The sequence below is a fragment of the Chroicocephalus ridibundus genome, chromosome 22 (genome assembly GCF_963924245.1).
Source record: "Chroicocephalus ridibundus chromosome 22, bChrRid1.1, whole genome shotgun sequence".
NCBI classification, from domain to species: Eukaryota; Metazoa; Chordata; class Aves; order Charadriiformes; family Laridae; genus Chroicocephalus; species Chroicocephalus ridibundus.
Window position 1 is genome coordinate 4,382,865 of NC_086305.1, and position 13,562 is coordinate 4,396,426.

Sequence of the window (13,562 nt, forward strand, 5' to 3'; positions counted from 1 at the left end):
CCATCAGGAATAACATCCACTTACGGCGCTCCCTACCCCCGGGCTGAGTTTGAACCAGTGACCCCGAGGTGAAAGCGCTTGAAAAGCTGCAGCCCCCCCCAGCCCCTCCCGCAGCCGGCACGCTCCCGGGGGGGTTTTCAGCAGCACTTCCAGAGCAGAGATGGTTTGAGCAACCGCCGCACCGCAGCAGCCCCTCGCCCGGAGCTGCCTTGGCCTTTCGCATCGGAAACCTGCTCACTCAGCGCCAGCGAGGCCTCGGAGCAGCCGCGGGGTCAGGCTGCAGCTCCCGGCGGCGTCTCAGCCGGCTCCTGACCGGGATCCCTGTGCAGTGTGGCGGGGGGATGGCGGGGGGAACGGCGCTGGTCCTGCCTGCCCGGTGCTCCGGACCCCCAAAGGCTCCGAGGTCAGGCCAGCCCCTGCCACGCAGCAGCTCCGCTCTCGCCACGGGCTCCGCGCTCGGCATTCACCCGCAGCGGCCGAGCAACCGGCGGTGACGGCTGCGTCGGGCCCTGCATGGGGTGGCCAGTTTGGAAGGGGACAGGGCTGAGACCCCCTGGGCGGCCCTGCAGAGTCCCGGCCACCAGCTGCGGCTCAAAGACCACCACGGGAGCCGCGGTCCTCCGCAGACCCTCCCGCTCCCTTGCAACCCCGTGCCGGGGATCAGCCGCCCCCGGTTCACACTGGCCGGGTGGCTCGGGCAGATAACGGGGGCATTGCCAAGCCCTCGCGCTGCCACCGGCTCCGGGGCCGCGGCATGGCTGTGCCAAGCCTGGCCGGTGCTACCATGGGACCGAGCTGCGCAGCGGAACCTCCATCCCCTCTTTGCAACGGGACGTTCCGCGCCAGAAGGAGCCCGTCGGAGGCGGCGGCGGGGAAGGGGCCGAGCAGAGCTGCAGCCCCGGCGGGCACTCACGCAGCCCCCCCGCAGCAGACACGGCCCCAGCCCCACGTGCCACCACTCGGCAGCCAGACCCTGTCCCGGTCCAGAGCCAGTTCAGCAAATCCCAGCAAATCCCACCCGCGGGCATTTGGCCTGGTCTCTGCCCAGCGCCATCAGCACAGAGGCACAGTGGCCGCTGCTCCCCTTGTGGCTTTCGCCAGGGTCCCCCATCTGTGCCACCACAGTCCTCTGACCTCGGTGGGCAGGCAGGGGGGTGCAAGACATCCCCCCCCACCCCCGACACAGCTTCCTTCCCAGGGGAAGGAAATTTTCCCACTCCAGCTGGCCTGGGAGATACAGAGGGGAAGATGTTATCAGGGCAGAGCAGGCTCTGAAGGCAGAGGACAGCTCTAATTATCGAGAGCCAATTCCATTACAGCAATCTCAGCCCCGGGGCAACACAGGCCAGATTTTCCAGAGGGGCCGAGTGCCACAGAAGCAGCTTATCCTCTGCACCCACAGGAAAAATGAATTATGCATGCGCGGAGCAGGCCTGCGGCAGCCCCCAGGGACCATTCCCATGCGCTACCGAACCACGTTGCTCCAGCGGAGCCGAGAGCCCTCGGTGGCACTTCGCTCCAGCCCTCCTTGCCTTTCATCCAGAGAACTCCCAGGTCCCTTTCGCCGCCGCCCGCTTTCGCTCCGCTTTGTTCCGTCTTTACCCAAGCATCCGCCTTGCCCCGGCTCCAGCAGACGCCAGCCAAAGCTCCGGCGTGGGCACGCGGCTCCGCAACGATCCCCGTGGGAGGGATGGCGTCCCCGAGAGGGATGGAGGCAACGACGACAGTCCTCATTCTGCCAGCAGCTGTGGAGGCAAGAGCAGGAGAGAAGCCAGAACCGAAGGTGTCGATGTTAACGCCCCCCTTCTCCTGGCTCAGAGAAGCCCCCAGGGAGAGGGGGCTGCCCCAGGGAGGGCAGCACATGGCACCAGTGAGGCAGAAACTGGCCTGGGACATGCTCACCCGGAGGAGAGATGGCAGCTCTGCTGGGAGCTGTGACAGTACGTGGGGAAACTGAGGCAGAGTCCAAGGGTGGCCAGCGAAGCTACCTCTTCTCCCCCACCCACTCCCCCATCTGGGGCAGGAGAAGCGGGAAGGACGCGTTTTAAAGTCAACCCAAAAGCAGCAAGAAAGCAGGCAGCAAGTCATGGTTTTAACCAACCTTATTTCTTTATTTGAAAGGCACAGCTTGTACGTCCTTGATACAGCATTTTCAGTTCCTCTTATTATAGGTCAAGTGATTAAACACAAAAAGCAAAACAAGATCTTTCTAAAGGACTATATACAAACACCAGATTATTATTTAATTTTATTCTTTTTTTTTTTTTTTTGTTCCATTTTCGTTTTTTTAGAAGACACGCTAGCGCACGGAGATAAGAACAGAGAAAGCTGCTGTATCCTCTACACAGGGGCGGGGGCGCGGGGAGGGGAGGACCAGGAAAGGCTCTCGGTCTGCCTGCCCCTCTGCCCGGCCGCCCGAGCCCCCCGAAGCCGGGTGCTGTGCCGAAGGGGAGCGGATGGCGGATGCTCCCCCTCCAGCCCGAGACCAAGGAGCAGCCGAGGAGAAACCCCGGCGGCCGGAGCGCGACGTACTGCCGCGGTGCCGCGGGACCGGTTAAGAACAGATACATGCAGAACAGCAAGGTGCCGGCCTGGTATTAGTGCAGGAGGGGCGCGGGTACGATGGGGACAGGGACGGGGCGATGCGACGAGATCAAGAGCGCTTGGGGAGGGAGGAGATGGTTTCGGGGCAGGGATCCCAGCAGGGAGTTGTGCAGAAACCGTTAGGATCAAGGGGCATCTTTAAATACCAAGGGGGGAGCGGCGGAGAGCCACGTGGCACCGAGGAGCTGGGACAGCCGGGGGGCAAGCGGCCCCAGAGCGGCCCAAGCCAGGCTCTGGCTCGGCTCTGTGACGGAGCGGGAGCGGGGACGGGGAAGCCAGGCTGGGCACGGGGAGAGCGCGATCGGCCACACGGTTACTGCTATGGCGCTTGCATTGCTGCGGAGCAGCCCGTCCGCTGGGATGGCGGCGGGGGCATCCCCCAGGCACTGCTGCCCGTGGGAACAGGCCTGGCAAGCCGCCACCAAACACAAGCCCCCGCGATTCTGCTGCGCAGCAACTAGAGAGAGAGATACTGCATCTTGCATTAACCCGCCCCCCCCTCCCACCCCCCACCCCCAACCCTTCCCCCCCAGACAGCTCCCTCCCCCCGGCCCCCCATTCACTCTAATCCGATTTTTCCCCGTCGTCGTCTTGGTGGGCGTCCCCGTCATGGCCGTTCTTGTCCTCCTTGGAGAGGTGAGCCTGGGAGCCCAAGGCCGAGAGCGAGAGGAGCCCGGTGCCGGCGCTGACAGCGGGGAGGGACGGAGGCTGGAGGCCCACGGGGAGCGGAGTCAGAGGCAGAGCGAGGGCTTGGAGCTGCGACAGCTGGTGAGCTTGAAGCTGCTGCTGTAGGGAACGAGGGACGGACGGAGAGACAGGAGAGGGATATTGTCATTTGGAGTGCGCTTGGACCCCAACTCGAGGGCCTGGGCTACCCAGGCTGTGCCAGCCGCCAAGCTTAAACCAGGGACCTCAGGGTCCTGGAGAGCACAGCAGGCTCAGAGGAGGGGAAAAAAAGGAAAAAAAAGAAAAAAAAAAAAAAGAAAAAGAAAGGTATTCTAGAGTCCTTGGACTGTGACAGCCTCAAGAGAAACCCAACAGCGTGTCCCCAGCACGACACGCAGCCCCCAGGACATCTGGCCTCAGGCCCCGGCGTGCTCCAAGGATGCAGTTAAAGCCCCCCCGACCTTGACCAAGAACAGATGGTGTTTTCACGTCAAGGAGCTGCTGCGATTCCTGCTCCAAACCAAAGCTCCTCTTCCTCGCACGCTGCCAGGCCAGAGCGGGAATCCCTGCTCCCCCGCAAACCCCTGCCCACCTCACAACAACCGCGGCCAAAACCAGCCTCCTGGGGGGCTGCAGCACCGCGGGTGGAGCAGCTGCTCCCCGCACACGGGGCACGTCCCCAGGTCCCCACTGCCCTGCCCGACTCCGTCCCGAAGGCCAAAAGGCGCAGATTCCCATCCCTCCGAACCCAAACTAAACATGCATCACGTACACGGATGATGGAGTTCAGTTCTGGCGCCGTGACCTGCTTGGCTCGTTCGATGGCTCCCAGGACTTGCTGCTGATGCTGGTGTGGGGAGAACAGAGGAATTCAGGGTCATTCCCAAGTACCGCAGGGAAGGAGAGCCGGGACCCAGCCCTGTTGGGCCTGACACACACACACGCGCGCGCGTTATCTCAGCTGCTAGCGCCCAGATGTCAGGGCACAGGCTGGTTAACCCCACAGCTGGACACATCTGCACCCACTTCATCCGTGGCAGCCACCTTACAGCAGCGAGGCCCGCGGTAGCAGGGAAGGAGGCATCTTGTCTCACTCCAGTTCCTCGCCACAGGGTTCAGCAGGTCCCCTCTTGCCCCCATCCTTGTCCCGCTCTGCCCAGGCCCAGCGATCCTTGCCCAGAAGGGCTCTAAGGTGGGCAATGCCTCTCTCCCGGCCTCTCCAACCCAGACCTGACAGGAAATGAGACACCCCCCCACCCCCAACAAACAAAACAAGCCCTAAAATCAGAAGCTCTTCACTGACTCACAGAACGTCGGGGTTGGAAGGGACCTCTGGAGATCATCTCCTCCAACCCCCGGCCACAGCAGGGTCACCCACAGCAGGTGGCACAGGAACGCGTCCAGGCGGGGTTGGGATGTCTCCAGAGACGGAGACTCCCCCACCTCTCTGGGCAGCCTGTGCCAGGGCTCTGCCACCCTCACAGCAAAGAAGTTCCTCCTCGTCTTGAGATGGAACTTCCCACGGTCAAGTTTGTGCCCGTTACCCCTTGTCCTGTCCCCGGGCACCACTGAGAAGAGCCTGGCCCCATCCTCCTGACACCCCCCCTTTCAGTATTTCTAAGCCTTGATAAGATCCCCCTCAGTCTTCTTTTTTCCAGCCTGAAGAGCCCCAAATCCCTCAGCCTTTCCTCATCAGAGAGGTGTTCCAGTGCCCTCATCACCTTCGTAGCCCTTGTGTGGGGAGTTCCCCACTCCTTGGGACACATCCCAGCAGCTGGAAGATGCTGCTGTGGAAGAGCCCAGCACAGCTGCGCCAAACACAGGCAGGAATAACAGCTGTATCACGTACTTTTAAAAAAAAAAAATAAAGGACAACTGTACTTGCTCCTCTGAGAGCACAAGGTCTCGGAACACCGGGCCTGTCGCAAGTGGATTTTTCTTTCTATCTTGGCAGCAGGACAGGGTTGGGGAGGGGGAAGGGGTTGCATTAAGGTGCAAAAGGTTTAGTGGTGGCTCAGTTATTAGGCAGCTCTGATCTGATCAGCGAGCCACTTTGTCTTTCCCCGAAAACAGGTGGGTGGGAAAAGCACAGCCCATGCCCCAGCCCCACGGCTAACCCCCCCACCCCCGACCCAGAAACAGCCTCCACCCGCAGCCGGTCCTGACCAAAACCCAGCCACGGCAACGGCCGCGGAGCTTGGCCTCGGCGGGGTGGTGGGGGGAGACGGACGGCTACCGCCCTAGAGGTGCTTCATCTTCCTCTCGCCTCAGGCAGCAACTCCCAAGCCCTCCCAATTAATTTCTCAAGGGAGTGGGAGGAGCCCATCAGCTGCATTAATTAATGAGGCAGAGGAACCAGATCTCAAGGAGGAGCCATATGGAAGTATTTTTTTTTTTAAACACACCCGCCCTCCCCCAATTAGCCACCCAGAGCTCCCACCGCTGGTGCAGAAGTGGCCGATGACTCAGGAATCACGGGCAGGACAGAACAGAGCCCATCTTTGTCCGCAGCCACCAACAAAGGGGACGGCCGGGCACATTCACCATCGCACAGCGCCCGGGGCGGGGGGGGGGCTGCTCGAAAGCCTCCGGCCAAAACCTGTCTTGAAGGGCTCGTCCCGGTGCAGGGGCAGAGAGCGAGCGACGAGGTCTCCCCCAGAGCGGGGGCGAGGAGCTGCCCCCCGCGGGACGGCTGCCCCTGCGCCCCCGGGGCCAAGCTGGGGACTCACCTCCTGCGAAAGGTAGGGCAGAACCTGCGCACAAATCCCGTTTAGCCTCTTGACGATTTCAGCCTAGAAGGTGGGAAGAACAGAGAGGAAAAGGCATCAGGCAGCTCGCGGCTGCCCCGCGTGCCCCCCGTCCCCAGGCAGGGCCCAAGTCCCAGCGCCCTGGTGCCACGGGGGGGTCACCTCGCCCCCAAATGAGTTAATGCTGCTGACCCCAAAGAGCAAGTCTTTTGTCTCCGCTGAGACCCCATCCTCATCCTCCTCGGAGTCCCCCTCCCCAAAGGCAAGCGCCAGCACCCCCCCACCAAACAGGGCTGAGCCGCAGGATTGGGGCTATTCAGGGAGACCTCAGGGACTGTAGCTTCTTCACGAGGCTCATACAAGCAGGTGGCACATTTTGGGGGTGATAAATGCTTTCCTCCTGGGAAAGAGTAAAGCTACCGGCCCTTTCCAAATCACTTTCCAATGGAGTCAAAAGAAATACAGAGCCAAAGGGTTTAGGTGCACATGAAAAGCGGCCAAGGGGAGCAGACTAAGCTGGGAAACAGTTCATGGGAAAGCAGTGAGGGATTCGTGGCTCAGATCCTTTACCAAGACACAGGTTTTCCCCCAGGGAAGCCAGTCTCACGGGCTTCCCAACGAGAGTGATGGGATCGGAGGCACCTTTGTGGGGAGCAGAATTGCGCTAAGAGGCTTATAACCGAGCCACGACACACAGACGACTTTGTGACTGGAAGGTGGAGCCAGATAAAGTCAGGCTCAGAGGAGGCTCATGTTGTTAACAGCACAGGTAATTAGCCACTGGGGATAATTAACAACTTAACCACCAGTGAGGGTAATGAACAAACTTATCCAGGCTGCAGCACAGTCTCCATCACAAGGTGGCTTTCTTAGAAGGTCGTGTTACCTAACCACAGCCCAAGAGAAGTGCTCTGGCCTGACTGCAGCGAGAGTCCGGGGGAGCCAAAGGCGTTTCCCGTGTCGGGGTGACCACTAGAAGCCTCCCCGGGCACCGGGGAAGGCGGCAGGGCCAGAAGCCCACCCAGGGCCTGGGGGAGGGTGGCAGGGACCCAGGGTCATCTCCTGCTCCCCACCTCAGGTCTGCGTCTGCTGACCGACGCTGAGCCACAGCTCCAGACCCTGCCTGCCCTGCCTTGTCCGGTGCTTAAATACCCGTCTGGGCTCTGGGGAGAACCAGAGCGTGCCCACAGCCCAGGATGGGAACCCTCAGTCCAGCACTGCGATCCCGAGTAGTCGGGGGGGGGGGTGGTCCCTGCATTTCAATGGCAACTCTGACATTTTACAGGCTCATGGCATTTCTAGTTCCTGAAATACCACTGAAGTGACAGAGGGCAAAGCACAGCGGACAACCCACCCTCCCCAGGAATGAGAGCCCTTAGAAATACCTTCCCCCTACCTGTTTGTGCATTTCAATATTCAGCCCGTAGGACATCTCGTAATACTGCAGAGTGGGGGAGAAGAGAACAAAAAAAATCATAAGTCAAATCTCCACCAGGTAAAATGGCTCCATACAGCAGGGCCAGGAACTACTACTGCTTTCCGAGCAAGGTCTTCTACAAAGGCTGGGCAAGGATGGAAGGAGAGAAGCCCCTCTCCAGGTGTAAGGCTGAAGCACCGAGCCCTGCCTGCCCTGCTCCAGCCTCACACCGCTGCAGACAGCGACCCGGGAACTTGCCAACCGGGCCCCACGCAACACCCCTCCCAGACACCTTTCGGCAGCCTGCATCAAGGTGAGCGATGCTGCTTCCAACCTGGAAGGGCTCCACAGACTTCCAAATTCACAGCCAAAAGAGCAGCCGCCTGACTTTACAGGCTTTGCCTGGCCGATATCGTGGCTGCTTCAGCAGCAAATGGAAAAGATCACAACTGGGCTTCATCTAGCAACTAACACATCCAGCTGCACATAGATACAGCTGTTTGGGAAGCAGCTACGTGGAAAAAAAAACACACACACACACACAAACCCACCCAGAAAACCCCCACACGGCAGCAACAGAGCAATCTATTGGCAGGAGAAGCTAATTCCTGACCCCTGGAAGAAGCCGTTTTAAGGCTGATGTTTGAGACTTTAGAAATCTCCTCCCTCGGCTTGCAGGCTGTGAGCCTGATTCTTCTGAAGGAAAAGAGAAATCCACATCTGCGCTCATTTAATTCAAGGAGAAGATCCCTGGCGTTTTGGTACCGACGCTGCAAGTCGGAGAAGCGCCCAGCTTGGTATCGCCATGATCTCAGTCTGCTCTAACACCGCTGCTGGCTCCCGAGGCTCCTTTGCATTCTGAAGACCAAGCAGGAAGCAGGAGCCCGACCCCCAAGCTGTTAATTGTGACTTATTCAAAAAATTGGAGCAGCTGTAGCAGCTTTGCACATTCACAGAAACCCTCCTCTTGGCTCCCCGCGACTCGCTGTGGTGGGGAGCGACAGCGACTCTGTGCCGACTCCGGCTCAGCCACGCAGACGAGGCAGGAGCTGCTGCGCCTGCAAAGCCTCGAGTGCTGCACAACGAGCAGCAGCCCTTCCCCTCTGCCGCCGCAGGAAACCTGAATCAATTCTGGTGACTGTCAGCATTAAGGGGGAAAAAAAGAAATATATATATATATATCTCAGCCACACCTGGAGATGAGAGTCTCCATGCAGGTTGCGAGGCCCAGGAAGCAATCATTTATTGGTGGGAACGGGGCAGGCTTCCCCATTAATACACAAGGAAAGCTGGGAGCTCTTCTCCTTGGCCCCAGCCCCAAGCACGCCAAGCTCCTCGGAGCCTGGACACACGGGCAGCAGAGGAGGATGGAGGGGCCAGCTCCCTTATTTCTGGTTTTAAAAGCCCTAACTCCGCTCTGAAGAGCCGCCGTATTAATTTCTACACCTTATCTCTTCCTTCCAGGGCAAGTGCAGCAGCTGGCAAGCAGGCACCAGCTCATCTTTACGGACAGCATCACAACCTCCTGTTAACTCCTTGATAGGAAAGGAACAGATCGCAGCCTTGCCAGGCATCCCCCCTCCTCTGCTCCAACGGCTCTTCCACACGTGGGAAGATAGAGGCATTACCTGGTAGGCAAACCATCACCCAGCCTACCAGAACATGGCTGTTTCCTTGGCAGATTTCTCTTTGGAGAGTTACAGCTAAGCCTGCTGCCCACACGTGGCACCTCATCCCATGCCTTTCCCAGGCACTGCCCAGGGATTTGCACACTTTGTGCTGGGACACACGCACCGGTGAGATGTGCTAGTACTTAGCACCACGGCTCCGCAAGGCTGCCGGGCTCAGAGAAGGTGCAGAGGGTTCACCTCTCGCACAGCGACTGGTTTCTGTCTCCAGCTCCTACCAGGCTTGTGGGGTTTCCCAGCTCCATGACTTCTCAGGGGACTGCTTTGTCTTTCACTGACCATGACTCCCCCAGGCTCCCCAGGTGCCTGCACACCAGCACCTTGCGGCTCCTTCTCGGGCACACGAGAGCTGTGACCTCCCCCAGGGCACGGGGAGAACGGTCAAGCAGCCAGTCCGTGCCCAGGCCAAGGACCCCATCACCACCCACCAAGCAGTCAGACACTGGGGCCATCAGTTTTCTGTGTCCGACAAGTCCCTGCTACTTCCCCGCATTTCAACAACCCACAACATGCGGACAACACAAAATATTAAAAAAAAAAAAAAAAAAGCCCCGCTTTCAGAAAAGCCAGCGCCAGCCTCACCCAGAGAGACCTGCCTCTCCACGGGGCTAAGGCTCCCTGCCAGCAAAACCCCGGCGCAGGCACCTGCTCGCCGCTGGCGTCCCACCCGCGCGCTCGGCTGCCGGGGACGGTCCTTACCATGACGTAGTGACGCTGCATCTCCGATTTCTCACTGGCTAGTTTGTCACATTCCAACTTCAAGCTGAAAAGCCAGAAAACAGTAAGAAAAGCACAAAGAGGTGAGAGAGTTGAGCGCCACGGAGCAGCTGCTTCCTGCAGGGCCCTGTCCCAGCCAGGCTGGGGACACCACCGTCCAGACCCCAAAGGGTGGCCGGAGCCGGGTCACGCTGTGCTGGCACAGCGGCCACTGCAGCACAGCCTGCTCCCACCTTCCCAGCTGGAGTCCCCCCAACATGCGTTCGGGAGGAGTGGCACAAGGCTATCCACCAGCTGGACACTGACCTCCCCCCGGCAAATCCCTTCAGCCAGAAGCAGAAAGCTGGGCAGAAGCAGAGGTGGCCGCCCAAGGAGGGGTTTGTCTTCCCTCAACTGGTCACTGGCAGCTGGGGACGGCTTCAAGCACGGGTCTGTCGGCAGCGCTCAAGAGATGCTGCGATACAACTTCGACGCCAAAGCCAGATCCATTTCTGGATGGCAGGGGGAGGCCCAAGTGCAGCACATCCCTCCAGAAGAAAAGATTTTTATTTTTTTTTTCCTCTCCCGTAGGTTCTTCACACCCTTCAGAGAAGTGCTGCTGCTCCCAGCGTTTTATGAGACTCCAACTCATCAGCCGAGCAACTGCAGCCGGCATGTGCTGCGGTTTTATGTTTCAAACAAGAAACAGCTTCACCTACACAAAACCTGCTTCTTCTCAAGCAGATTAAATCCAAGGGGGTGGGGTGGGGGGGACGACAGAGAAGGCCTGCTCCTTGGGCTCCCCTGCTGTCTCGCTGGCACTGCCCACACGGACACCAGGAAATAGCTATTTCCCAGCAGTTTTTCGGCCAGAATGACACCACCTCAAACCTGTGACCCAGCCGCCCAGTGGGGAAGGCAGCTGGGGAGGTCGCAGCCGCACGGCACCAAGGCACGAACCACAAGCGGCGCCTCGCAGCCTGCGGGGCCGGGGCAGAGGGCATCACCCAGCCCATTTCACCCAAGAGCTTCACGTTTATTTCAGACACGCACACAAAGCAACAGAGCGTCACAAGCCAGCTTTCGGGTCAGCAGAAGTATTTCCACACACACCCACAGAAAAGCGGAAGCTTTTGGATTTAAGCGTTCCCTGCAGCATTCGCCGTCCAAGAATGGCAGCCAGGGAGAAAAAAAAAAACGAGGAAAACTCCCAGCAAGAGAGGGGAGGCCTGGCGAGCTCTGCACGGTGCCGGCCCAGCAGCACTCGGGAAAGACCTTGGCTGGGGAGGGAAGATGCACATTCTCCTCGCTGGGCTCCCAAGCGGACACGACTAACGCCCTGCCTTGGGTCCTCCTCTAGCCAAAGGTGACCCAGGCCACCTGACCGGGTCCCTCCTCGGCATTCCCGTTCGGGCTGCGCAGCGAAGCGGAAGAATGGGAGCGATTCCTGCGTGCGGTGCCACCCGCCAGCCCGGGGGGGGCTGCAGGAGCACCTACCTGTGGTACTGGGCCTGCAGGAGCTGGAACTCGTCCTTGATGCGGTCGCAGGAGTCGGAGGTCGTGAACTTCAGCTGCTGCGGCAGGTGAGAGGAGCCCTGGGACGAGAGGAGACAGCGCTGGGTGCGGGGCCGGCGGCCGGCCCGGCCCACCCTGCTCCCGCCGCACCGGGCAGGGCCGGGACGCCTCGCCCGGCCCCGGGGCTGAGCCCCCCGCGGGGACGGGCGGCGATGGGGACCGCCGGGGCCCCCCGAGGGCCCGGGACGCGCCCAAGGTCATCCGCGGGGCCGCCGCCCCCCGGGACCTTCCCCGGGCACCGCCGCCCCCCCGGCACCGCCGTGGCGGGGCCCGGCAGGGGCTGCGGGGCGGGGCGGGGAGACCGCCGCCCCCTCGCTGCCGGCGGCGGGAGGCGCCCGGTCACCGCGGACCCGCCGGGGCCGCCGCAGGGAGGCCGGGCGGTCCCCGCGCCGCGCCCCCGCGCCGGGCCGGCCCCGGCCCCCGCCGCCCCCCGGTGCCCGGCCCCGCCCCGCGGCCCCGCCGCCCCGGCCCAGGCCCCGGCCGCGCCGTACCGAGTGCCGGCTTTGTGGAAACATCATGTCAGGCTGCGGCTCGGCCCCCGCACGGAGCGGCCCGGTGCCGCCGCCCGCTCCCGCGCCCGCCGCGGCTCCCCGCGCCGCCGCCTTTGTCCGCGCCGGGCCCGGCCGCCCCGGCCCCGCGGCCGCCCCGCCCCGGCCGCGCCGCTCGCCCCGCGCCGCTCCCGCCGCCCCGCCGCCGTCGCCTATTGTCTAATGGCGGCTGCGGCTCCGGCTCCGTCCTGCGGCTGCTCGGCACCACCTGCCGCCGCCGCCTCCCCGGGCCGGGCGGGCCCACGGCCGCCCCCGCCCCCGCCGGTCCCCGCCCCCGCCGCGCGGCGCCGCCGGCCGCGGGCACCGGACCGGGCCCGACCGCGGGCTGCGGGCGGCGCGGGGCTGGGCCGCGGGAGCCCGGCAGGGCCCGGGCTGGGTCCGACGCGGCCGCCCGGCTCCCCCGCCGGCCACGGGGCTGGGGCGGGACGGGCCTTTCCCCCTCCGGCGTCCCCTCCCTGAGCCCCGGCCGGGGCCCTCCCGTGGCTGCCCGGCTGTCGGGCCCCTTTCCCCCGAGCGTTCCTGGCCGCCGGGGCCGCGGCGGGACCCCCGGCTGGACGCCGGCCCCTGGAGGGGGGGGGGGCCCGGGCAGGCGCTCTCTGCGGGGCCCCCCGCGCCCCGCACCGGGACCGGCCGGGGTCGGCGGGGCGGGAGAGCACCGGGCCCGCTTCTGGCTCCCGCAGCTCCCCTGCCTCGGCCTGCCCGGTAAAGAGAATTCCTGCGGCTCCCGGGGTGTGTGTTTATTAGAGGTGTCGGAGGGGAAGGGGAAGCTCTGCAGTTAATGAAGCCACCGCTCCAGTTTCTTACCGGTTCTTACACCTTGGTGTGACACCGCGGGGTCTGAACCGTGCTGGCCGTGCAGGGAACGCCATCAGATGCGGCTCATTTTCACATCCTTCCCCAAGCGGGAGAACCGGGTTTGTTTACGCAGGGGTTTTGTTTTCCTTTATTTCAGCCCTGCCTTTGCTGAGCAGGAGGCGAAGGCGAAGGGCAGGGAATTCACCTGCAACTGGCCCCAGAGAAACCTCCCATCTCCAGACAATGGAAGATTCTGCTCTGGGTGCCAACTTGGGTCCCAAACCTGCTGCCTGAGGAGCAGACCCCGCAGTTGGTGTCCTGGGGGGGATGGATTGCGTCCCCGGGGAGAGCAGAGAGGTGGGGAATTCAGCCGCAGACTTTACTGCTGGAAGTACTTTGTTGCCATGGGGCCTCTTGCAAGCCGCACACGCAGCCGTGCCCGAGCTGAGGCGGGATCGGGTCCTTGGAAGCCAGTCGGAGAATAAGAGGCAGGAATACGGCTGGCGTGTGTGAGCGCCGAGGGAGCTTTCATCAATTTCAGATGCTGCTCTGCGTCTATCTTTAAAAAATCAGTACGTTTTCTGCTTAAAAATAAAACCCTACACGTCATGACTCCAGCAATGCGGGCTGGGCTGTTGTGGTATTTATTTTTAAAGAGAACAATATAGCAGCTGAGTTATTGTGACACCTCCTGCATATTGTGCAGTTGCTTTTTCACTTCGACATCTCCATATTAGTGAAAACTGTGACAGCTTCATGCCAAGGATTATTAATAGTGCAGGCAGGCTTTGCGTCCCTGCAGAATAAGGGTTGGCAAACAGGGTAG

General features: G+C 61.7%; 1 protein-coding gene across 2 annotated transcripts; it reads right to left on the bottom strand.

Annotated features, from left to right (window-relative positions):
* Window positions 1-2,084: 2,084 nt before the first annotated feature.
* TLE5 (TLE family member 5, transcriptional modulator) lies at window positions 2,085-12,051 on the bottom strand. Of its 2 annotated transcripts, none has more exons than XM_063357781.1 (7): window positions 11,885-12,051; window positions 11,316-11,413; window positions 9,822-9,885; window positions 7,414-7,458; window positions 6,000-6,062; window positions 4,043-4,117; window positions 2,085-3,387 (listed from the first exon to the last, which is right to left on the bottom strand). In XM_063357781.1, the coding sequence occupies exons 1-7, from the start codon at window positions 11,909-11,911 to the stop codon at window positions 3,169-3,171; spliced, it is 591 nt and encodes a 196-aa protein (XP_063213851.1). In that variant the 5' UTR covers window positions 11,912-12,051; the 3' UTR covers window positions 2,085-3,168. The 2 variants fall into 2 exon arrangements, with proteins under 2 accessions (XP_063213851.1, XP_063213850.1); XM_063357780.1 differs by having other exon boundaries at window positions 2,085-3,390; window positions 11,885-12,048.
* Window positions 12,052-13,562: the final 1,511 nt, after the last annotated feature.

Bases quoted from the DNA above. Each gene is read 5' to 3' on its own strand.
- TLE5 (XM_063357780.1), bottom strand. From the start codon at position 11,911: ATGATGTTTCCACAAAGCCGGCACTCG. The intron at 11,414-11,884 runs GTACGGCGCGGC...CTCTCGTCCCAG, and splicing joins TTCCACAAAGCCGGCACTCG to GGCTCCTCTCACCTGCCGCA. The intron at 7,459-9,821 runs GTAAGGACCGTC...CCCACTCTGCAG, and splicing joins TGCAGCGTCACTACGTCATG to TATTACGAGATGTCCTACGG.